The sequence below is a fragment of the Podarcis melisellensis genome (genome assembly GCF_964234715.1).
Source record: "Podarcis melisellensis genome assembly, chromosome: 8".
Classification (NCBI taxonomy): domain Eukaryota; kingdom Metazoa; phylum Chordata; class Lepidosauria; order Squamata; family Lacertidae; genus Podarcis; species Podarcis melisellensis.
In genome coordinates this window covers 33383775-33406665 of record NC_138540.1, presented here as the reverse complement: position 1 = coordinate 33406665, position 22891 = coordinate 33383775, and the positions used below count along the sequence as shown (strand labels likewise).

Here is a 22891-nt window from a genome sequence, read left to right as displayed (position 1 = left end):
AGAGAGCCAGTGTGATATACTGTCAGACTAAGACCTGGAAGATCAGGGTTCAAAACCCTTGGTAATCTATGAAGTTTCCTGCAAGGTCTGGGGCACTCATTGTCTCTCACTCTAACCTACCTCACACAGCTCTTGTGGGGGAAAAATAGTGTAGATGAGCTACGTACACTGCTTTGAGCACCTTGGAGGAAAAGTGGCATATAAAAGACACACATGCATCCATGTTCATGCATGTTTTACAAAGTAGCGGTATATCATTTCCTTAGCTGGAGCAGTTTTTTGCTCCTCCTTTTCTTCTAATTTCTCTCCTCGTTGCTTTAATCTTCCTGTCTCCTCTCCTTGCAAGTTCACTGTCTTTACCTCCCCCCTCCCAGGCAGCCTCCTTTATCGCTAGAGTCCCTTATCTCCCCTCTCGATCGCTTGCTGATCAGCTGCTCAGCGGCTTTGTTTCAACACCCCCTTCCCTCTTTCTAAAAAAAAAAAAAGCATGATCTGCTTTTTGCCTGCCCCTGGGAAATTCGGCTCCAGGGATCACACATTCACTCCATAAGACGCACAGACATTTCCCCTTACGTTTTAGGAGGAGAAAGGTGCGTCTTATGGAGCAAAAAATACAGTACTTTGGGAATTTGTGTGTGTAAGAGAAAGAGAGAAGGGAGAGGGAGACAAGGAGCATTATATGCCTTATGGCTGCAGGTTAGACAGGCCCTTTTATTATATCCCTTACAGAAGTCCCTTAATTTAATGAACATCACATACTTTGAAAAGTTGCCCTTTCTGCCAGAATAACATAGCCGCAAAATATATCACTATCATTTGTTCATGTGATGTTCCCTCTGGGTTGTTTTTTTTTTTTTTTAAGTGATAATGACCTAAGACAAACCAATCCTGTGTTACAAAGACCTTGCCCTTTTGTTGGTTACTATCACAGCATTTAAGTATAAAGTTCGAGGAAAGCACACACCTAAATCTCCCAAATGTTTGAAAATAGCTTATGGGTACAACTCAAAGTGCTGCTTTTGATCTTTAAGGCCTTAAACCTCTTGGGATCAGTTAACCCACAAGGACCATATACTGTAAGCTGACGTAAATCCTTAGTTTTTCTTCTTCATAGCCTCTTCTTCAGAAGTTGTGATGGGGAGCTTGACCTGCAGGAAGCTGAAGGTAGTGTGCATGACTCCTCCATGATAGATTCACAACAACCCTGTGAGGTAGGTAATGCTGGGAGACAATGGTTGAGAGACAGCAATGGGGATGCTGCTTTGCCAGGGATCTAGGTTCAGGTAGGTAGCCGTGTTGGTCTGACGCAGTCGAAATATATATAAAAATAAAAAAATTGTCCATTAGCACATTAGAGACCAACTAAGTTTGTTCTTGGTATAAGCTTTCGTGTGCGTGGTGCTACTTGCCAGGAATGTTATTGAGTTGTCCAACCCCATTCTAGACCCCATGAAATTGTTCTTCAAGAGCATCAGCATCTGTGGCCAGTAGGGATGCTGGGGAATTCCGACGGAAACAGGAGCACAAATTGCCAGCGTTCATTTATCTGTCCCATGTCTGGAGTGGGATGTAATCCAGCAGACATCCTCCATATTCAATTTTGTTGCTTCTGCTTTCGGTTTCCAAAGGATACTTAAATTATTACGTGTTTGTGTGTGTGTGTCCCCATTTTACACTGTGTTTCCTTTCCATTGAAATGAATGGGGTGTAATAATGCAAGGACAACGTAATTTACATAATTTCAAGAGCATTGGCATTTGTGGTCAGTAGGGCTTGATTACACAAATAATAGATGAACCAGAACAGGTTGGAAAACAGTGCCTTCTCACATCCCTAGGGGCCAGTTACTGTATTTGTCACTATTATCGTGAACAATCCACTTGGCCCGCACATTGTCTCTGCACAAATTACTGCAATGTGTCTGGTTCAGAAACCCCAGCTGGTGCAGAATGCAGCAGCCAGACTGCTAAGGGGAGCTTCTGGCATAGCTGGCAAGCGTCCCTTATTTGAAGGGACAGTCCCTTATTCCAGCGCCATGTCCCGCTGCTGTCCCTTATTGATGGATGTCCCTTAAATTATGTCCCTTAAATTTCAAAGGAAGCAGCTCCTCTCCCTCCCTCCCTGCTGGCCAGGGAGGCGGGAGGCTCCAACTGTGTTGCTTGGCTGTGTTGCTCACCCAATAAGAAGTCTTAAGAATGACTGGGGGGTGGAGCTTGCATGCCTTGTGTGTGGCTAGTTAATGCAAGCTGAGGGGGTTTTTGAATGCTGGACACCATTTTGTTGCACGTGCTGCTGCAAACTTTGCAGTGCAAAGCCAGGCCAGGGAGCCATCTTAAGCTGAGGCTGCATAGGCCTTGTGGTGCATGTGATCCAGATTCTGTTCAGTTGAACCTCTGGAACCAAAGTTGGTTGGACAGTGTTCTTGAAGCTACCAGCATGAGTTTGACCAGACTGCAAGAGGACAGGAAGACTGGAGTGCCTGGAAACAGGTGAGGCTGCAGGTCCCTTATTTTGGTTGCTGGTCCCTTATTTTCAAGGCTGCTGGTCCCTTATTTTCAAATCTGTAAGTTGACAGCTATGGCTTCTGGTTGAGAACATGTGACACCATTGTTAAAACAGCTGCAATGGCTGTCCCTCTACTACTGAGTCAGGTTCAAGCTCCTTGTATGAATTTACAAAGCCCTGAACAACTTAGGTCCAGGATACCCATAGGCGCCGACTCCATGGGGCTTGAGGGGGCCCGAGCCCCCTCAAAAATTCGTTTGGGGGGGCTCCGCCCCCCCAATAATCTCCGGCGCCCCTCCAGCAGAGCGCCATCGCAGCCCCTCCCCCAGCCCAAAATGCACAGGGAGGGGCGGGCTGCATGCCTCCTGCCCTCCCTCCCGAGCAAAAGCTCCACCCAATTTCCTTTGGAGCTGATTAATAGGCGCAGCACGCTCTCCCCTATTCGCTCACGAGGAGGCGGCGCCACTTTATTTGCATATTCATGAGCTTATTTATTATTCATGAGCTTTCCCGGGCCCCCCCCAATATTTTTTATAAGTCCGCGTCCCTGAGGATACCTCAAGGGCATCCCAGCTTGATCACAGAGATAATTGGCAGGAGTGTTGCTGGTCATTTCCAGAGTTGCTGAGGCTCCTTGACAAAAAATAAACGAACCAAGCCCTTAGTGCCATCAGCCCAATCCTATGGAATGCTCTGCCAATAGGAATTCAGGGGCACAAAAACAGAGGGTGGGGTGGGGATTATTATCACTAAGAATTTTACATTAGATTTTTGTTAAGCCTCAATGGTGTCATCCTGGGAACTTCGTTAGACTTCTTTGTACTCCGCTCCACACCCTTTCCCCATTTTTCCCTGTTCTCTTTCAATAAGCTAAAGGGTGTCCTACTAATGTAGATCAAAATAATGCAAGGAATTCAGATCCAAGTTTTTATTATTGATAAGTTTTTCTGAGTTATGCGTACTGGATTTGTTTTTCCTCACATACACACACACACACATAGGCATATACTGTGTGTGTGTGTGTGTGTGTGTGTGTGTGTGTGTAAACGTGATATGCAAAATTATATGCACATTATGCCATTTGGGCTTAATTAGCTTGTTTTTATTTTAAATTATATATGCGGAGGTTGGGGAAACACAATCACCTTTTCACCTCTAAAAGGCCTTTAATCCGCCCCTGCCCAGGGCTACAATTCCCTGCATTCACTAGGGAAAAAAGGGGCAACAGTGGCGACAACTAACGTTCAGCACAAACTCCTAAGAACCCCGATCCCTTCAGTCTAACTCCACTCCGGTGTTCCCCCCCCCCCTTCTCCCCTTCACTTCCTGGAGTTCGCGCGGAGGAGAAAGCGGGGGGCGGGGCGTTCCTTCTCCGCGAGGCCGCTGCGAGTGGGCGGGACCTCCTCCTCCTACTCCCCGCCCACCAACCCTCTCCCTCTCGCTCCCCTGTCATCCGGGTGTGCGCTGCGGTGCGTGCGTCGCGACGTGACGACGTCGGCGCGTGCGTGGCGGAGGGCCTTCCCCCTTCTTCCACTCACCCGCTCTCTCGCGCGCTCTCTCTCTCTCTCCTCTTTTTTTCCCCCTCCCTCCCTTCCTTCTTTCCCTCACAGACACACACGCGGGCGCGCGCGCGCGGCCTCCTCCTCCTCCTCCTCCCGGCCTTTCTCCCCGCAACCTACCCGGGCGGCTTCGTCGTCGTCGCCCTTCCCTCCGCCTCCCAGCCGGCCGCCATGGCGAACGTAGCCGACACGAAGCTGTACGACATCCTCGGAGTGCCGCCGGGGGCCTCGGACAACGAGCTCAAGAAGGTCTGCCTGGCGGGTGGGGCGGGGGGGGGGAAGCCGGTGGGGCGTCAGCGGTGAGAGGGAGGCCCAGGCGGGAGGGAAGCCGCCGGTGCCGGGCCGGCTTGTGACCGGGGTCATTGGAGACGCCCGGGGTTGGAGCAGGCCTCGCCTGACTAGGCCTGGCCGGGGGTCGGGGGTCGGGCGGGGGGGGGGAGGAGGAGGCGGCGGCCTGGATGGGGCCTTCGGGGCCGGTTGCGGGGAGGGGGAGGCGGCAGGAGCTCAGGGTCAGGCCCAGGCTTGTTGGGTAGCGTTGGGTGGCCGTGTGTATGTATGTGGAGGAGGAGGAAGGGAAGGCCGCTTGGGGGGGGGGAGGTGGGAGTGAGCTCTCGGCGTGTGCTGGCCCTGGGAGGTGGACCTCCTGCCAGGAGGAGGGGGAGGGAAGATTATACATATATAATTTGCTTATATAATTATACATATATAATTTGCTTATGGCGCTTGTATCCAACCTATGCACACACCTCCGCGCTCACCTTGCCGGTTAGTGGTGGGTGTTATGTGGAGAAGGAAGGGCCACCGGTTGAGGCCGGAGCCGGTGTTTGTTGTGGTGTTGGCTCTGGAAGGTAAGTAGGCCCTGAAGGAGAAGGTGGATGCTGATGGTGGGCTGAGTTGTGTTGGATTGATTGCGTTTATATCCTAGAGTCACTTCTCTTTCCACACCATTGAAATATACATTTGGGTGGGGGTTGCTTATGCATCCCCCCTGCCATCTTACTTGGACAAATTCGTGCAGGAGAGAGCTGATGGTGTCTACTAGCCACAACGGCGAAGTGGATGCTTTTGAATACCAGTTTTTGGGCGGGGGGGGGGGGACTGAATGCTCTTGTGCTTGGGTCCTGCTTGAGGGTTTCTCATAATAGGCATCTGGTTGAGCACTATGAGAACAGGATGCTGGACTAGATGGGTCAGGCAGAGGTGTTGTTATCTAACCCATAATACTTTACTGGATAGAAAGGTATGTTCAGAAGCAACAATAACCCATCCCAGCTTCCCAATAGTTTGTACCTTGGGGATTGTTTTTTGAGTGGCAGTGAGGGAAAGCTGGATGCTGCCCCTCTCCCCATTTTCTTTCCTGTGTACCACTCCCCTAGATGAGAGTTAAGACTTGCTTCATGATCACAAGGAGGGGAGGGATATTTTCTTGTTAATTCCACTCTTTATCTTCTCCACCCTTTGCAGACTTTATTATTTAATTTGTTGCCTGACCTTCAATAGATTTTATATGGCTGATGAGTTATTTTTACGGTGGCAAGAAGAAAGACCTGGGGATTAGGTCCCCCATTTTTCAAAATTCTGTGTGCTTTCCTTCATGGTGACAAGGGTGAGCCAGAGACTGGCCTTCCTTTTCTCTCCCCATCTTCTCTTTGCCTTCTTCTTGCACACCCCATAAAAAACCCTTTTGTGCCTTGGAAGTTAAACTTAGGGTAGCAGTAAGGGAAAACGGAGACTATCTCACCAATATTCTTATTTCCTCCCCACAGTTGAGGCTTGCTCCATGGTATCAAGAGCCTACTTGTCTTCCCTCTCCTTGCAAGCTTGTGCCTTTCTGGATTGGCCATGTGAGAGCATGGATGACCTGTCAGTTTCCACTCTCCACATCTCACCATTTTTTATTCCCCTTGTCACTCCATCTCCTGTAACCTTGAGGAGTTTCTTATGATGGTGAGGGAAATCTGGAGGTTAGCTCTTTGCCCTTTTATTTTCTACTCTTCTGTCCATTACCAACCCCCAACCCAGGCATGGCCAAACTTGGCCCTCCAGCTGTTTTGGGAATGGTAGTCCCAAAACAGCTGGAGGGCCAAGTTTGGCCATGCCTCCTGGGAATTGGTTTTACCTGAAGATCATTTCTCCACTTCATTCTTGGGGAGGGGAATTAGAATGGTATCCCAACCTATATTCTCTTTATTTTTACTTCCACATATGCTGAATCTCATTTGGGCACATTCTGTTTCTGTCTACAAAAGCACAGGCTTCATTCTTGGCCTTCATTCCTCTGTAGGTGATCCCTTCTCATTCTGGCTGTTCAAAAAGGGGAGTGGGGGTGGAAAGGTCAAAAGTCCCTAGGTAACATAACCCCTTCATGTTAACCCTTTCAAGATTCATTGCCCTTAACTTGTTTTTGTAAGGCACGACCCACTTCTTTTCTTCATCTAGTCTTTGAGAACCCCATCCCACATCAGAGCCTTCAGCCGGTTAATAACCATGTCCTGCCTGTTTGTGACGGAAGGGTGGTGCTACTGGGGAATAGATCCTCTTCATCTGGGCGTGTAATAGCATAATTTGTTTGGGCTGGGTATTCGTTGTTATGGAAGCAGGTATTTTGGAGGAAGCATGAGCAATAAGATGGTTCTGAGGTTAACAGGAAAATAAGTTCCTTCAAGTAGATTCAGAAAAATCCTATTTATATTCTGTGTACACGTTCCTCCTTTAAAGTGGTGTTTGGTCACTACAGTGATAGGTGATTGCTTACTAAGGGCTGCTGAGATTTAGCAATGTCTTATCCCTTTAAAATGAAAGTTTAGGTGAGTAGCAAAATTAACTATGCCCTGATATTCCTTTTGACTATGTCCTTTAAAAATAGAACATATCCAGGAAAACTTCATGGAAGTTACATTGATATGTGATTTTTGTTTTTGAACTACTTGCATGATCTAAACTTTTCAAAAAATAGAAAGTCAAATTAAGGTGTAATTTTGAATAACTGGCCGTTTTAATATTTCACAAAAAATGCTTTCTAGGTGAGAGGCAAACATTTAACTGGACTTGCTAGCAGGGTTGTGTTGCACTTGCATATATTTTGGAGAAATACATTCCAGAGGCTAGAGAACCTTCTTTTCACAGATGCACATATTGCTTATCACAGCAAGCAGTTTTTGAGCCCTGGGAATATCAAAGGCAGCTAACAGTGTGGCATGGGAAGGCTTCTGTGTGGGAATCAAAATTCCCACTGCTTATTTGTAAGCTTTGGTACATACAGAATGGTGGTCTCTGAATTGCAATCATTGGATATAACAGATGGCTGAAGACGCCATTTGACTTTTTAAAGGTTATTCTTTAATTGGTAGATTAGGACCTGGAAGTGGGTTGCGTTCCAGCCTATGTTGGTTTGCACTAGTACTACCATAATTTTGCTTTTTTTTTCCTTTTGGAAGGAGAAAATTAAAACAGTAAAGGTTAAAAATTCAGGATGACTTGAAGTAGAGGGCAGAGCTACATTACTTTTAATTAATGTACAAGAAAATTCTGATGTAACAGCTTGCCCATGTAAAATTTCCGTCCATCTTTGGTCACTAGAGAGAAGAGATTTATTCAGTGAAACAATTGCTAGTTTGTGCCTGTTACAGCTTTGGGTTAAAGATAGGTCCTAGGTCTTAAAATATGAAGTTGTGTCCTGATGAGCAACATTGTAAATCTTAATGCTACTTCATTGCATAGTCTAACAAAATACAGTGGTATCTTGGGTTACATACGCTTCAGGTTACAGACTCCGCTAACCCAGAAATAGTACCTCGGGTTAAGAACTTTGCTTCAGAATAAGAACAGAAAACGTGCTCTGGCGGTACGGCAGCAGCAGGAGGCCCCATTAGCTGAAGTGGTGCTTCAGGTTAAGAACAGTTTCAGGTTAAGAATGGACCTCTGGAACGAATTAAGTACTTAACCCGAGGTACCACTGTATGTTGAGGATAGCGTATTTGTGTCCAGGAATCGGGATACTGCAAAAAAAGATGGTCCATTCAAATGGGTACCAATGGTGATGTCATTAATGGAAACAGTTCAGGATGACTGATATTTCTGACAATGTTTGTAATCCTAGTAGCATCTCAATTTCAATAGTTTGGCACACGGTATTAACTCAGAGCAGTCACTGAAAATACTTTTCAGTCTTGGTCATGTTACAGAATTACTTCTTAGCAACTATGGCTTTTCTCACTGAAAGTTGATCAGTCACACAGATTTTTAGTGAAGCTTCACTATAACCAACTCCAAATTGTTCTCATTGTTGATCTTTGGAGATTCTTGCTGAGTTTGAGGAAATAGTAATGTGTCTTGTTGAGAATTAACTTTTTATTTGTGGGCCCTATTTCCATTCTGTGCATATGGACTTTGAGCACATATCAAACCTTTAGTGGTGATCTTCTTAAGGGGATGGTTGCAAAGTTAAACACAAACAGTTATAAAGTACATATTGAAAGCACTAGGTCATATTAATTGTAGAAGTAGTGGTGGCTGTTAATGTAATCAGGGAGAGTATGAATATTGAATTGGTTGAGAATTCACACCATTTTATTAAGGGCAGATTTTTTTATGGCAGCAGCAAATATGAATAGGATTTGTGTGCATGGAAGAGATTGAGAAACTCAGGGATATTCAAAAGAGCAAGCATAATTTTAATTTTCTAAGCTGCCGCGAATAATGTGGTTAACAGCTACCAGGCAGTCTTTTATTGCACTTCAGTGGTGCTATAGAATGATACATGAACCCCTATGGAAATACTGTAGACAGCTATAAAGTTTTCCCTCAGGAGGATGTATCTGAGATGTGTTGGGCTTTGATAAGGTTATTATACATCTACACTGTTCTGAAGCCTCTTCAGATTACTGTAGCTATTCTTGTTCAGACTGCTGAAGTTTGGCCATGCTCGAATAATTGCTGTTGAATTGGGTTCAATCTTTGATAACCTAATGCTGTTTAATCTAGTTTCATTTCAATGGGGGCTCATATGCAAGCTTGTTCTTGTAATGGATTTTTAAAAAAATTAAAAATAGGTTTTTCAAGTACTAGTTGACTTCAGGGGCTTTTTTGGGAGTGGGGAAGGACAAGCTGAACTCAAAATCTTTATTCATTTCCACACTAACTAGTTATGTTGGTTCCTTTTGCCATTTAGGCATACCGGAAGCTTGCCAAGGAGTACCACCCTGATAAGAATCCAAATGCAGGTGACAAGGTAAGACTTTTTCTGCAGATTGTTGCATTTTAAGATATACAAGACACAATACTGGCCAAAATAGCTTGTGAACACATAGTCTGAGAAGAACTGAAAAGAGGAAAATATGTGAAAATGATCACACTGGTGGAAGAGTAGCCATCGGTGTGGTGTAGGTAGTACTCAGCTTTAGAGCTGTTGTGAGAATAAAATGGAACAATATTCATGCGCATTAACCTCGTCTCTTTGGAGAAGCAGTAGGATTTGAATGTTACAAGATAATCAGAGCTGCCTTCTTGCCATTAGCTGTGCTTTGACACATGACTGCAGAGAGCAGTTTGTTCAAATCAATGTGAGTAATGGAGAAAGTTCATGAATGACACAGATGTGACATGCTTGTGTCGTGAATCACTGAGATGCCTGAGAGCAAAGCACAGAAGGATGGCTTAGCTGTGCGGAGCAGGATATACCTAGTCCTCCTCAGAAGCAAAGGAGAGGCCTGTTCTTTGAAGATAGGTCAGTAAAGGAATGCAGGAGAGTTGGATGCCTGCTTGCCAGAGTCCAGACTGGGCTGGCATTTTGCATATATCTGCTTATAAAACAGTAATTGCAATGTAGTAGAAGCGTATCTGCCAAAACACTTTCCTTTCCTATTGTACATATATTGTCAAACATGCAAATAATAGGCATTTCATTTACATTTACCTCCTTAGTTCAAAGAAATAAGCTTTGCCTATGAAGTTCTCTCAAATCCCGAGAAACGCGAATTGTATGACCGGTATGGAGAACAAGGCCTCCGAGAAGGTAGTGGTGGAGGTGGAGGAATGGACGATATTTTCTCCCACATATTTGGTGGGGGACTGTTCAGTTTCATGGGTAGTCAGAGTAGAAGTCGCAACGGAAGAAGAAGAGGTGAAGATATGATGCATCCACTCAAGTAAGTACCTGGCTTATTGTCTCTGGGGGAAGTTCCTGTCTTGAATGCATAATTGCTCTATTGGTGGGCTGACGTTCTCATGACAAACTGAAGGACTTTCAAGAACACACGATTTAAAATTATCTGAAGCTACCTGATACCAAAATAGCCTTGGCGATCCAGCATTTATTTGTTTTGGTTTTTTTTAAGTCTACCCTGCCTTCTTTTCCAAGGAAACTTAGGACAACTAAATAATAATACAGTATTGTAAACACAACATTCCATACCAAACCCAACAAAACAAATCCAGTTATTAAAATATACACAACTTAAGCCAGCACAACATTTAAAAGCTGTCTTTAAAAGCCATGTTGTCACCAGGCACCTGAAAGGATGCAGTGATGGGTCTGGTGCATCTCACCTGGCAAGCAACTTACGTAGAGTGGCACCACAGCAGAAAATCCCTTCACTTTTTTAAGGCTGAAACCTTACCTGCAGAGTTTGTGTAACACCTGACTCAACACAAATGATTAACATGACCCCTTCCATTGTGAGTGTAGGTGGGACAAGATCTCCATAGGGCCCAATTTTGCCCCTTTGGATGTGGCAATGGAGGTATAACTAAACCTTTACAAAAGATTAATGTTCTTCCTGCTTCTCCATGGAGCCTTCTCTCTCTCTCTCTCTCTCTCTCTCTCTCTCTCTCTCTCTCTCTCATCAGATGAGGTTTTTTTTTAAAATTCAGATGGGGTTTTAAAAAATGCTAGAGAAAAAAAATCTGGGTTTAGCCTTGAACACAAAAAAGTAATCCAACATTGTAATAGATAGTCCCAAGGAACTGGTACCTGGTTATGTGTTGGTTTGTTTCTGCCAAGGCAAGTTACTAAAGAAATAAGGCCAAGCCACTAAATCATCAGTGAATGGAATATTAAAGCCTCACCCATGCTTTAGGTAACTTGATACATTTACAAGACGGGTTGAACTAATCATTGCAGCAAAACCACTTATTAACAGCCTAGTGAATAGATCGCTTTAAACCTGAGGCTATCGTTCTACCAAGTCAATGTGATTAAAAACATTGAAGTTCAAGTTGTTCAGAATCCCTTACAATGAAAAGCAGACAAGTTGGAACAGCAGACTGTTCCAAGCAGATCAGGTGAGAAAGAGTAGATGGAGTGAGGCAGGTATTCTGAAATTCTAGTTTAACGCAGCAGGTGGACTAGGCAGGCAGTGATGGGTACAGAATTGAATAACCTGAAATTTATTTTTTAAAGAACAAAAAACCCTACCCCTAGTAAGATGCTAAGTGTATTTATCTTAGAGTATTGGTGAGTCGTTTTTTTTGGCAGGAGGCGAGCTTAATGTTCTGCATAGCTCCTTTCCCCAGTCTTTAACTAGGCCTTGATTGGGTGCCAAGTGCAGAAAGGCAGCATATAAAATTGAAGCAATAAAAAGCAGAAGCAAAATTAATGGTGCAAAATTAAGCAAATGCCAGTTTGCTGCCATTAATTATGCAAGTTGCAAAATTCAGATTACATTGGTGCAGAAATGGTTTGTTTATTTGATTCATTTTAAAGTGAGTATACAGAAGCCTGAGCAGGAGCTAGCCAAGTGTTACTTCTACTTTAGAATGCTGCATTCTGACAGAGCAAATGTACTAGAGGAGTTGTAGCATATAGTTCTTATTCCATGAATGTGTCCCAAGTCAAAACAAAATCCTTAATTTCACCTGAGGTGGATTGGGAGTTAACCAGAAAGAGCCTTTTCAGTGCCATTGCTCCATTTGTGGAATTTTTTGACATTTATGAGTTGCCCCATTAACAGAGTTGTAGGGTGATGATCATTGTTGGTTTTGTTTTTTGCTTTTAACTTGAATACCAACATCTTGTCATGTGAAACAGCCATGTCTTAGATGATAACATAATTTCATCCATATTCATGTTAAAGAGAGCCACAAAACATCCTCATTGAGCTTAAACCCCAGTGAAATTCAGAGATTAGAATATTAATGTAAATAATTTTAAATGATGTTAAAAGCCCGGGGGGGGGGGAGGGGTGAAATACTTGACTGGTACGAAAAATATATTAAAGAAGCTTCCTTCCCAGGCAGGCCCAAATAGTGCTAACATTGTTATCCTTTCAGTGCCAACGAAATATACTTTTGTTTCCCTGGCCTTCTAAATGTATTTTGATGTCTGTTTCTCTCTCTCAGTATGATATGTATTTAATATTGGGGTTTTTTTTAATCTCTCTGGAAGCTGAAGGGTCATATACAGATTTTTCAAACAAATAATATGTGAAATATTCCATTAAAATGTCTCCATCTGGAATTCAGTGATATTTTATTTTTCCTGCTGAAAGCATAAACTGGAATCTGCTGCCTTTAAAATCTGTATTTTTCACTAAAGGGCTGTAGAAACTGGCTGCAGCTTTTAACTGTGGTTTGTAAAATCCTTCCTGTTTAATCTTCAGCTGATGGCTTTTACTGGTTATGCTGCTACAGTATGTGTTGTCATATTTTTTTTTATAGTAATATTTTATTAGGTTTTCACAATAAAAGAAATTCCAAGCCAACAAACAGAAAAAAGAAAAAACACAAGAAAAATATTTAAACATAAAAGCACAAAATTACAAAATACAAAAATACAAACATTAAACATAAAAAAGAAAAAGAAAAAAGCACATAAAAAAGAACAAAAATCCCTCTTTTTTGATTTCTCATCTTTAGTTAACTTATTTTCCTGACTTCCTCACGCCTCCCTTTTTTGTATCCCTTTTAAGAACTGGTTCAGCAAATTCATATCCTATTAATTTATCTATTATCTATTATCGATCCAATCTTACATCTTACCTTGTTGCTAGAACCCCTTCAGTTCATTTCAATGTCATCAACATTCAGTATTTTACAGTGTTTCTGTAAATAAGTTTTAAATTTCCTCCAATCTTCTTCCACTGACTCTTCTCCCTGGTCTCGGATTCTGCCAGTCATTTCGGCCATTTCCATGTAGTCTATTAATTGCATCTGCCATTCATGTGTTGTCATATTTTTGTGTTGCTCTTGGAAAAAGCAGTGGTACAAAGGAAAAACAACCATGCGCTATGAGATTAGGTCTAAAATGGTTGCTGTGTTGGGTGTGAAAGTCCTCACTATGCTGCTTGAGAAAGGATGGGCAGCAATTAAGGGAAAGAGGACAGCAATAAAAACTAGTAGCTATTCCTCTAGTCAAAATTTGAATTAAAAATTTCCATGAAACAGCTGAAGCCTCTTGATTTACAGAACACATTGGTTTGCTGTCATAATCATGTATTTGAAATGTTTGTAGCCTGCCTTTTGAACATAGAATCACTAAAGTATCTTACATAAGATAATTGTATCTTAAAAGCTCCACACTTAATCATTCAGGCTGCTAGATTTCCTTCAACAGAAACCATTATTATTATTATTATTATTATTATTATTATTATTATTATTAACATTTGTATACTGCCATATACTCATAGGTTTGAAGGTGGTTCATAACATAAAATTACAATATAAAAAAGAGAAACCCCATTGGGAAGGTCAGGAAAGATCAGGGTTCTAGATATTGCTGTATGCCTGTGTGAACAGGAACACTGAGCTGGTGCTTAAATGCTAATACAGACATCTGAGAGATACACACAAGGCAGCAGTTCCTTACTTGCAGAGCCACCTGGTAGCTACCTGCCTTAACCTCTCCTTGAAGGTGAAGGTACCAAGAACACAGCCTCCACTGAAGACCTTGATAGGAGTAAGACAGTCTTTTGCTGTGGTGAGAGTGCTGAGGTAGGACTAGAGAAACCCAAGTTCAAATCTCTACTGAATTACTGGGTGACTTTGGACCTATTGCTAGCTCTCAGGCTAGGGTTAGCCCTTGCCATGCCTTCCAGATATTGCCGCAATGGCAATGGTCAGGGAGAATGGGAATTATAGTCAAACAATTATAGTCAAACAATCTGTCAAGGGTGCCAAGTTGAGTATCTCTGTTTTAGGCTAATTGCCCCACAGGGCTATGTGAGGATGAATTAGAAGGTTCATGTATGTTGAGTTCATTGGAAGGAAGCTAGAGTATACATGTAGTAATGATGCATTGCTATGCTATGGGGTATGGAGACTTTGGTGCACATGTGAAATCCTGGTAAGAGAACGTAGAGCTACCGTATAATGGCAACAAGTTGGTGGGCATACTTTTTCTACATTGCAGCTCATCTAGCTCTTGGGCTGGTCTAAAAACAATAGTGCTAACATTTTTTACCAGTGTATATTTGGTATCTGGAATATGTTTTTGCCACTTCATGTAGCCTTTCAGTAGTTGTGTCTGCAAGTATGTTAAAACAAGGTGTGTTCAGTCTTCTGCTGATACTTGAACCAAAACCTAAAGTACAATCTCTTTCCCTTACTCAGAGTTTCTTTAGAAGATCTTTATAATGGAAAGACTACCAAACTACAACTTAGCAAGAATGTCCTTTGTAGTTCATGTAACGGGTGAGTTGTTTCTTTGTTTGCTTGGTTTTGTTTGTTTGTTTGTTTTTGCATTCCTCTGTCTTCAAAAGATTAATGATTTGATTCTTGAAAAATTGAGCAAAGATTTAAAAATGAAAATTAAATATAATTTTTTGTTTAGACAAGCCTATCCAGGTATGTAGAATGTTTGTGTTTAGTCATGTCTGACTCTTCGTGACCCCATGGACCAGAGCACGCCAGGCACTCCTGTCTGTAGCTGTAGCTTCTTGTCCCACATAGAGATTTCTCAGGAGACAGATGAGGTGATCAGGCACTCCCATTTCTTTAAGAACTTGCCATAGTTTGCTGTGGTCGACACAGTCAAAGGCTTTTGCATAGTCAATGAAGCAGAAGTAGATGTCTTTCTGGAACTCTAGCTTTCTCCGTGATCCAGCGCATGTTTGCAATTTGGTCTCTGGTTCCTCTGCCCCTTCGAAATGTTTACATGAGTTCTAATCTGGTTTTAGCTTATTACTGTTTTTAATTGCTATTTTATTTTTTAAAAATAGCTGTTTTTACTGATAATTTTATTGGTTTCTTTTTGTATATCGCTTGGGGTTTTCCTACAGTCAGTTGGTATATAAATTGCTGGAATCTAATAACTGCTAACAAAAAAAGTCCATGTCCACCTAAGGTTCAGTTGTTTGTAGGGTTACATTGTTCAGCTTTGCAACAAGATGCCCTTGTTTGTGTGTTGCCTGCATCCTGCTCTTCCTTGCTAAGTGCTTATACGATTTTTACATGTGGGTTTCTATCCAGAGCACTAAGACCTGCATCTCCTAAGCTTTAAGACTTGCTACAGGATTAGATGTCCTCAGGCTCTAAAGATGTAAAACTACATTTCCTTTTTTGTGTTTATAATAATATGAAATCAACATATTTTTGATCTAGCCAAGGGGGTAAATCTGGAGCAGTTCAGAAGTGCGCGGCTTGCCGAGGCAGAGGTGTGCGTATCATGATCAGGCAGCTGGCTCCTGGGATGGTTCAGCAAATGCAGTCTGTCTGCTCTGACTGCAATGGAGAAGGTAAGCCAATCAATTCACCACAAGCATCTGATCTCAAGAAAAGTCCCTTAAGGTTCAATACATTATGATAGCTAAAACCAGGTTGCAAGTTAGCAAGATGAGAAGCTCATAAATCCCTGCTCCCCATTGAATTGTTTAGACACATTGGCAACGTGGTTTGCCCTTTGCCTTGCTTTCATTGGTGTGGTTTGTCAGTGCAGTGGGAATATAGAACTCTTAAGGATGATACACATACAACTAGCCATCTACAGTCATACCTCGGGTTGCGAACACTGTGGGTTGCACGTTTTTGGGTTGCGGACCGTGCCAAATCCAGAAGTACTGGAACGGGTTACCGAATCACACGTGCACAGAGGCAATGCTGCGGGTTGCCAATGCTGCAGGTTGCCAGCGTGCCTCCCACATGTTTGCAACCTGATGTACTAGATGCATCAGTGGCAATTGCATTATGACACCTTAGGCCTAACTCCTACATTGCAGGAGTGGTGAGGTGGTTGTTCCAGTAATGTAGGAATATAGAAAGCATATGCAAGAAATGACATGGAAGGAACTGGTCTACATTCCTCATAACCTGATCTGCATGGTCATGGGTGATCAGCAGCTCAGCTGTTCCTGAATAGTTGCAAGTTGGCTCCTCTGGTGGGGTCAGGTATCTTAACCTTAGCCTGTCTTCCTGCTTTAAATGACACGCATTTGAATGGGGAAGTTCCTGACCTGGTTTTAGCAAACCACATTGAGACACCAGCAGCACTTGTTGGTAGGTGTGCCTTGCATCTTAGTAAAGAAGCAAACTATGGAGCAGGACTAAGGAACCATTTTATTATTGGAGTGGGGGGAGATTCTTGTAGATTGCTTTCTATCATAAACCCAAAGGGGTTTCCATAATAAACAAAATGATACCAGTGAAATACAGTTTAAATATACAAGAATAAAATAAGCATTGATACGATTGAGACCAGGGCTAACAGTAATCGAAGCATGGCCTCCAAAAGTTTGTGAAAACATGGGGGACTTCAACATGCAACAGAATCCCATCAGCGCAGGGGGATTCAAAGGGCCACATTCTCATTTGGGCAACCTTCCAGGGGCCATGTGTGAGTGACACGGTGGCCAGGGGCAGAAAATGGGTGTGGCAGCAGATGTGACCCCTGTCTTTGTTCAGTGGGTTGCATTCTGACTTCACAAGTCAAAGCATGTTCCCACACACTTTCACACACTCCATGCAGGCAAGCCAGAGGCATATCACAGTTGGGCACATTCCAGCCAGGCAAAGGCACTCCGGCAGGGTGCAGAATAGGACTGTGGACAAGTGTGGTCTGGGGAAAGTCGCATAGGCCAGATAAAAAGGCCTGGAGGGCTGTGTTTGTCCCGCATGCCAAATGTTCTCCACCCCTTGAAACTGGGTCATAGCTGGCCATCTCTCTCTTTTCTAGGGGAAGTAATTAATGAAAAAGATCGCTGTAAAAAATGTGAAGGGAAGAAGGTGATCAAAGAAGTGAAGATCCTTGAAGTCCATGTAGATAAAGGCATGAAGCACGGGCAGAGAATCACCTTTACTGGAGAGGCCGATCAAGCCCCCGGAGTGGAGCCAGGCGACATCGTTCTCCTGCTTCAGGAAAAGGAGCATGAGGTAACTTGCTGCCTGAAATGCAAAGCTGTCTTTTTATTGCAGACCTTTGGAGCCTTTTGAATACTGAGGCTTGCGGCAGTTTGTGGAGGGGCGGTGTGTGTAGCGGTGCTCCATTAAATGCGTGGATGATAATGGAGTTGAACTAGATAGCCATGAGCAAAAGGAAAATTGCTGCTGGTGCTGTTCTGCCTGTGCTTGTGCAAGAGTGTGAGCAGTTCTCGTGTTTCAGCTTCTCAGGAGATATTGCACCACCTCTTGCAAGAGCAGATCATCATCCTGGAAGTTAGAATCACCTTTTACACTTGGTGTCTTGCCACATGATGTAAAAACATACTTCCCATGAGCAGAAGAAACATGTATACAGAAGTGCACTTTTTTGTATCTAACCCAGGGGTGGGGAACCTCCAGATTCTGACCCTCCATATAGAGTATTATTGTCTTCTGTCAGCCCCAGCCAGCATGCCCAGCGGTCAGGAGGGACACAGGCTTCCCCCAGTTTAACCTGTGATAATTTGTGTGAACAAATTAGTTGACAGTAGCAGAGAGAAATATGGGGCCATGGGGCCCCACCCAGTAGATTCAGCCAAGGGACCATGTGCCACTTGGCCCCAGCTATCAGCAGCCCAGTCTCTGTTCAAGCTGGTCATTTATATGAACTACTGTACTACTGTGTGTGATTAGTCTCTTCTCTTTTTCCCCTATGTGTCTAATCTTTTTTAGAAATGTAGGCCTGTGGGCAGGGCCTATCATGTTTTTAAATCTGTGTACAGCATTTGGTACATTCTAGGCACCTAATGGTTACCTAGCAATTAAAATAGGTATGTCTGTGTTGCTTGTTTCCATGCTTTACATATGCGCAACTAGAGAAAGATAACATAGCAGACCTGCTGCTATTTTAAATACGCATTCTGGAAACCAGAGAAGCTAGCAATGGGCAACTCCTCATAATGGTCAGAGGCCATTTGAGACATGGTTGCTTTTGTTCTCGTACCTTTCCCAGTAAAATGTATTGTGAACTCCTTGCTGTTGTGACCTGAGCCATTTGAAATACACTTGGCTGCTATTCAGAATTAAACAAAAAACAATTGAATGTTCAGAAGCAAAAGCCTATCAGCCCAAAGCTTTGTATTTTTGCTCACAAGTCTCTCTGGGCTGCATCCTGCTAAGCCATGTTTTGAAGTATCCCCATTGAACAAATGAAACTGGTCACAACTAAGTGGACTGAGTTCATCTTCATGAATTCTGTGAGTTGTCCTAGTCCTGGAGTTGTCATAGCCAAGGCAATTTCTGCTATTCCCCCCTCCCCCAGTTCTAGTCTCAAAAATCATATACAGTGGCACCTCAGGTTACATACGCTTCAGGTTACAGACTCCGCTAACCCAGAAATATTACCCCGGGTTAAGAACTTTGCTTCAGGATGAGAACAGAAATCGTGCTCAGGCGGTGCGGCGGCAGCGGGAGGCCCCATTAGCTAAAGTGGTGCTTCAGGTTAAGAACAGTTTCAGTTTAAGTACGGACCTCTGGAACAAATTAAGTACGTAACCAGGGGTACCACTGTATAGGAGTGTAGCCAGATGTAAATGTAAGATACTCCTGTATGTGATAATTTTGTCTACCTGTGAGATTTTAGTGTAACACAAAGCATATACACACTAGGAGTTCATGATCTAGCTAGAGGCCAGTACCCATTTTTTCCCCTTCCCTCACAATGGCTCCTACCTGTTTGCAGGTAGCTCAAGACAGACAAAAAGCCTGGTCTGGACCCTGCATTATCATCTGAAGTGCTCTCCCCAGGGAAGCATGCCTGGCACCATCTTCATCTATTTTTAGGTGACAGCCAAAGACTTGTCTTTGTACCCAGGCTTTTGGCCCTAAATTTTGAAGGGTTTCTCGTATTTGTGGCCTCTTTTCCTCCTTTTTTTAGTGGGCCACGATCAGTAAAAGGTGTATTTTGTGGTTTTTATTGATTTTGTTACAATTGGGTTTTACTGTTTATATTGTGTTTGGGGTCACTTTTGTAAGCGACAATTTTTTTTGTTTTTGTTGTTGTTGTTATGGTAGCCCATCTGCTCATGCATTGGCCGCTAAACTTCTTTCCCTCCCTTTTCCAAGGTGTTCCAAAGAGATGGGAATGACTTGCACATGACGCACAAAATAGGACTTGTTGAAGCACTGTGTGGCTTTCAGTTCACATTTAAGCACCTTGACGGACGTCAAATTGTGGTGAAATACCCTCCAGGAAAAGTAATTGAACCAGGTAAAAAACCTCATGGGCTTTTGGAGCTGTTTGGAAGCCTGTTACCCTGTATTTTGCCTGTTTATGTATTTGATTTTACACAGAGGCGAAAAGTATAGGCTGCCTCTTAACAACAGTTGCCTTTGTCCATTCCTGCAGGCTGTGTCCGTGTTGTTCGGGGGGAAGGAATGCCACAGTACCGCAATCCCTTTGAAAAGGGAGATCTTTATATAAAGTTTGACGTGCATTTTCCTGAAAACAACTGGATTAGCCCAGAAAAGCTTACAGTGAGTACCCCAGGATGTATCTCTAAATGCTCACCTCTTCTGCACGCCAGCTGCAGAATATGTGGAAGTTGCACATCACCATTACATCTGATCACTATAGGAAACAGTTTTATCCAGCTGTGTTCCTCTGCTCAGAGTAGACTCACTGAAGGTGAAATTGACTTAGCTCCACTAATTTCATTGGGCCTACTCTGAGTAGGTCCAACATCGGCTGCTCGATCAAATGACACACCTGCCTGATTCTACAAGCATAGATTTAAGGATGGTGATAAAAACACAAGCTCTAAAACAATTGTACTGGGGAAAGGGCACAGTGTATGTAAAAAGGCCAGATTTTTTTTTATCAGTGGAGAAAAGGGTACTGACCAAGCCATGGCTTGAAACTAAATAAAACATAAAACCAAAACAATTAAAAAATAAAAGCAGACATCAGTTAACCATTGTAGAAGGATTTCTTCTTAATTTTCTGGATAGGCTTGGTGGAATAGGAAAGCTTTCAGCAGGTGTTCAAAGGTTGGTGCAGAAGGCGCCTGCTGGAACTTGTGTTCCTGCGAGTACTACATTCTTGCATCACTCTTCTTCCAATACTTTCTTTTTAGGAACTTGAAGATCTTCTGCCTGCCAGACCAGAAATCTCCAACATAATTAGTGATGCAGAGGAGGTAGAACTTCAAGAATTTGATACCACTCGTGGTTCAGGTGGCGGCCAGAGGCGTGAAGCTTACAATGATAGTTCTGATGACGAAAGCGGCCATCATGGACCTGGGGTGCAGTGTGCCCATCAGTAAAAGTTTTGTCTGGGGGTGGGGGCGGGGGGAAGTTACACATGGATTTTTCTCTTCAAATTTTGCCTGACTTGTTTCCAGCAATCCAGTTGGATTGTGTGAGCAATCCACACGAACCCGATGGACATCTGTTGCTATATGTGTAACTTTTAAATTGGTCCATAGTATCTACAGAGTGTATAATTTAAACTAACCACACAAAAAAGCTTTTTTTTCTACTGTTCTGTAGCAGAATAAAGGCACTTGAAAGGAAGATGAGATTCTCTCCTTTTCACCTGGGTTAAGTTTCAGTCCTTGTACTTGTGCTTGATTTTTACCAGTTTTTGTGTAGATTTTAAGTTCTATATTTTAAAAATTCAAATTCTACATTGTAAAGTTTTTGTGTAAAACTTTGTCCCGAGGCTTGGTATTTGGCTGCACCTGCATAAGCTGCTACAATAGAATAAAGAATTTCATAGCCTGTATCTATCACTTTAGATGCATGGTAAGTTATTGGACTTGGCACACAGTGGGGTTAGAACTGATGGGGAACCATGGAAGAGAGAGAGAGAAAAAATGAGAAGTGGTTGTAAAAGTTTTTTACCATCTTGTGAAAGGTTTCTGAAACTAAATAAAAGCCGTTGGTGTATGATACTTCTTGTAACCTTTTTCTTTCCATAAATTCACACCTAAAATTACTCTTGAAATATATTTTTTTATTTCCAACTCCAGTATTAACCTCTTAAACTGAAGGCTCAGAATGGGTGGGTGGGCAGTTGTATGGCTCCTGGGCTCAATGCTTTGTTGGCCAGTGCCCTTGAGTTTTAAAACCCCTGATGAAACAGACAGTGGACCATCTTGAATAGCTTGAAACCTCAAGCAGAGAGCAACTTAGAAACAGTTAAGGAAATGGTTAACAAACGGATACAAGGCAAATCTTATGGTCTGTGCACACTCCTATAATATAGGAATACACTTTAAGTAGAAATTTTATCAAAGGAACTTGAGAAAAGGAATGCAACATTTTGCATTAAAACATTGCAAACCTCAGCACAACTGCAGGAAGTTGGAATAGTACCTACAAAACTGCTTCATGATTAGCTAGCCATATACTGTTTTACCTGATCAAAAGAAAACCCTACAATCCATGGTATAGGTCATTTTGAGCCCCCCTAAGGAGGTTCCTCCAGCCCTTTTCCTTTGCTCATTTTGGCTGCCATTAAGCAATTTAGCAGTGCACCAAACCAACAAGTTTTCTTTGAAAGCTTAGAATGTGTCTTAATTATCCTAACTGTCTTATTTACCTGCAGTGTGGAAACTGCCCTTCCAACAATACAGAGGTCATGAGACACGCATTACTCTCGTGTCTTTGTGATCATGAACCACTGTTCAACGTTAGTCATAACTGCAGAAGTAACATTTTGGTACTGGTGTTTTAGGAAGTACATCTAACATAAGTTAACATCTCCTTTAAGGCAGATGGCCAGATGACTTGCTTTGAGGGCCTCCTGATAAATTATTAGTCCTACAATTAGGGAAAACACGAAATAGCATAGTTACACAGCTAAAGGTATAATTGAAAATACCAACAGTTGCCAATGTCTTGTGATTCCTACAACTTTTACACATCTGCCAGTCCAGCAAAAAAGAAGACCAAAGGATGTCTGCACAATCAGAGGAAAATAATTGACCCATTTTTAGGTGCAGTAGTCACAATATTAGTTCAACAGATACTAGGTTAGCCTAAGTATGGTTCTACCAGGCTTTGAGTCAAACTCCAAGGGAGAATTGGAAAAAAAACTCAACTAAGGTCAACACTGCTGAAGATTTGGGAAAGGTTTTCCCAGCCAGCAAACACCCCTTGATCTCCCCTTGACTTGCCTGATCTCGCTCCCCTGCCCCAAAAAAACCCATTAGTCAAATACTAGACACAATTTAAAGTATTTTTGTTTCCAGTGGAGTTTTGCCTCTTCTGACCCACTAACTTTCAAATTAAAAAATACCTTGCTCTCTGTATTAGGGCCTGCAAACCCTGTGTTTATTGCTTTGCTCCCTGATGATAGCTCTTACAATGGGGATGGGTGGTCCTCCAGAAGTTGAACCTAGCTACTAGTAGCAGTTGCAGTCCAACAACTGGCAAGCCACCCATGGTTTTAACTGTAAGACAGCCACAGCACTGACTTAGTTGCAAGAGACCTAGGACTACAAGCAGTAAAATCCTATTCTAAAAGCAGGACT

The 22891-nt window shown here is 42.9% G+C and overlaps 1 protein-coding gene across 1 annotated transcript; it reads left to right on the top strand.

The window, feature by feature from the left end:
* Window positions 1–4013: 4013 nt before the first annotated feature.
* Window positions 4014–21307, top strand: DNAJA2 (DnaJ heat shock protein family (Hsp40) member A2). Its single transcript, XM_081924085.1, has 9 exons — window positions 4014–4313; window positions 9235–9294; window positions 9987–10210; window positions 14613–14693; window positions 15603–15736; window positions 17170–17366; window positions 19479–19623; window positions 19762–19889; window positions 20489–21307. Exons 1-9 carry the CDS (start codon window positions 4236–4238, stop codon window positions 20675–20677), a joined length of 1236 nt encoding a protein of 411 aa, XP_081780211.1. The 5' UTR covers window positions 4014–4235; the 3' UTR covers window positions 20678–21307.
* The last annotated feature ends 1584 nt before the right edge of the window (window positions 21308–22891 follow it).

What these genes read in the sequence shown, in the direction of transcription:
- DNAJA2 (XM_081924085.1), top strand. Translation starts at nt 4,236, where the DNA reads ATGGCGAACGTAGCCGACACGAAGCTGTACGACATCCTCGGAGTGCCG. An exon ending in ATCCAAATGCAGGTGACAAG is followed by an intron (nt 9,295 to 9,986) that starts GTAAGACTTTTT and finishes TTACCTCCTTAG; the next exon opens with TTCAAAGAAATAAGCTTTGC. An exon ending in CTCTGACTGCAATGGAGAAG is followed by an intron (nt 15,737 to 17,169) that starts GTAAGCCAATCA and finishes TCTCTTTTCTAG; the next exon opens with GGGAAGTAATTAATGAAAAA.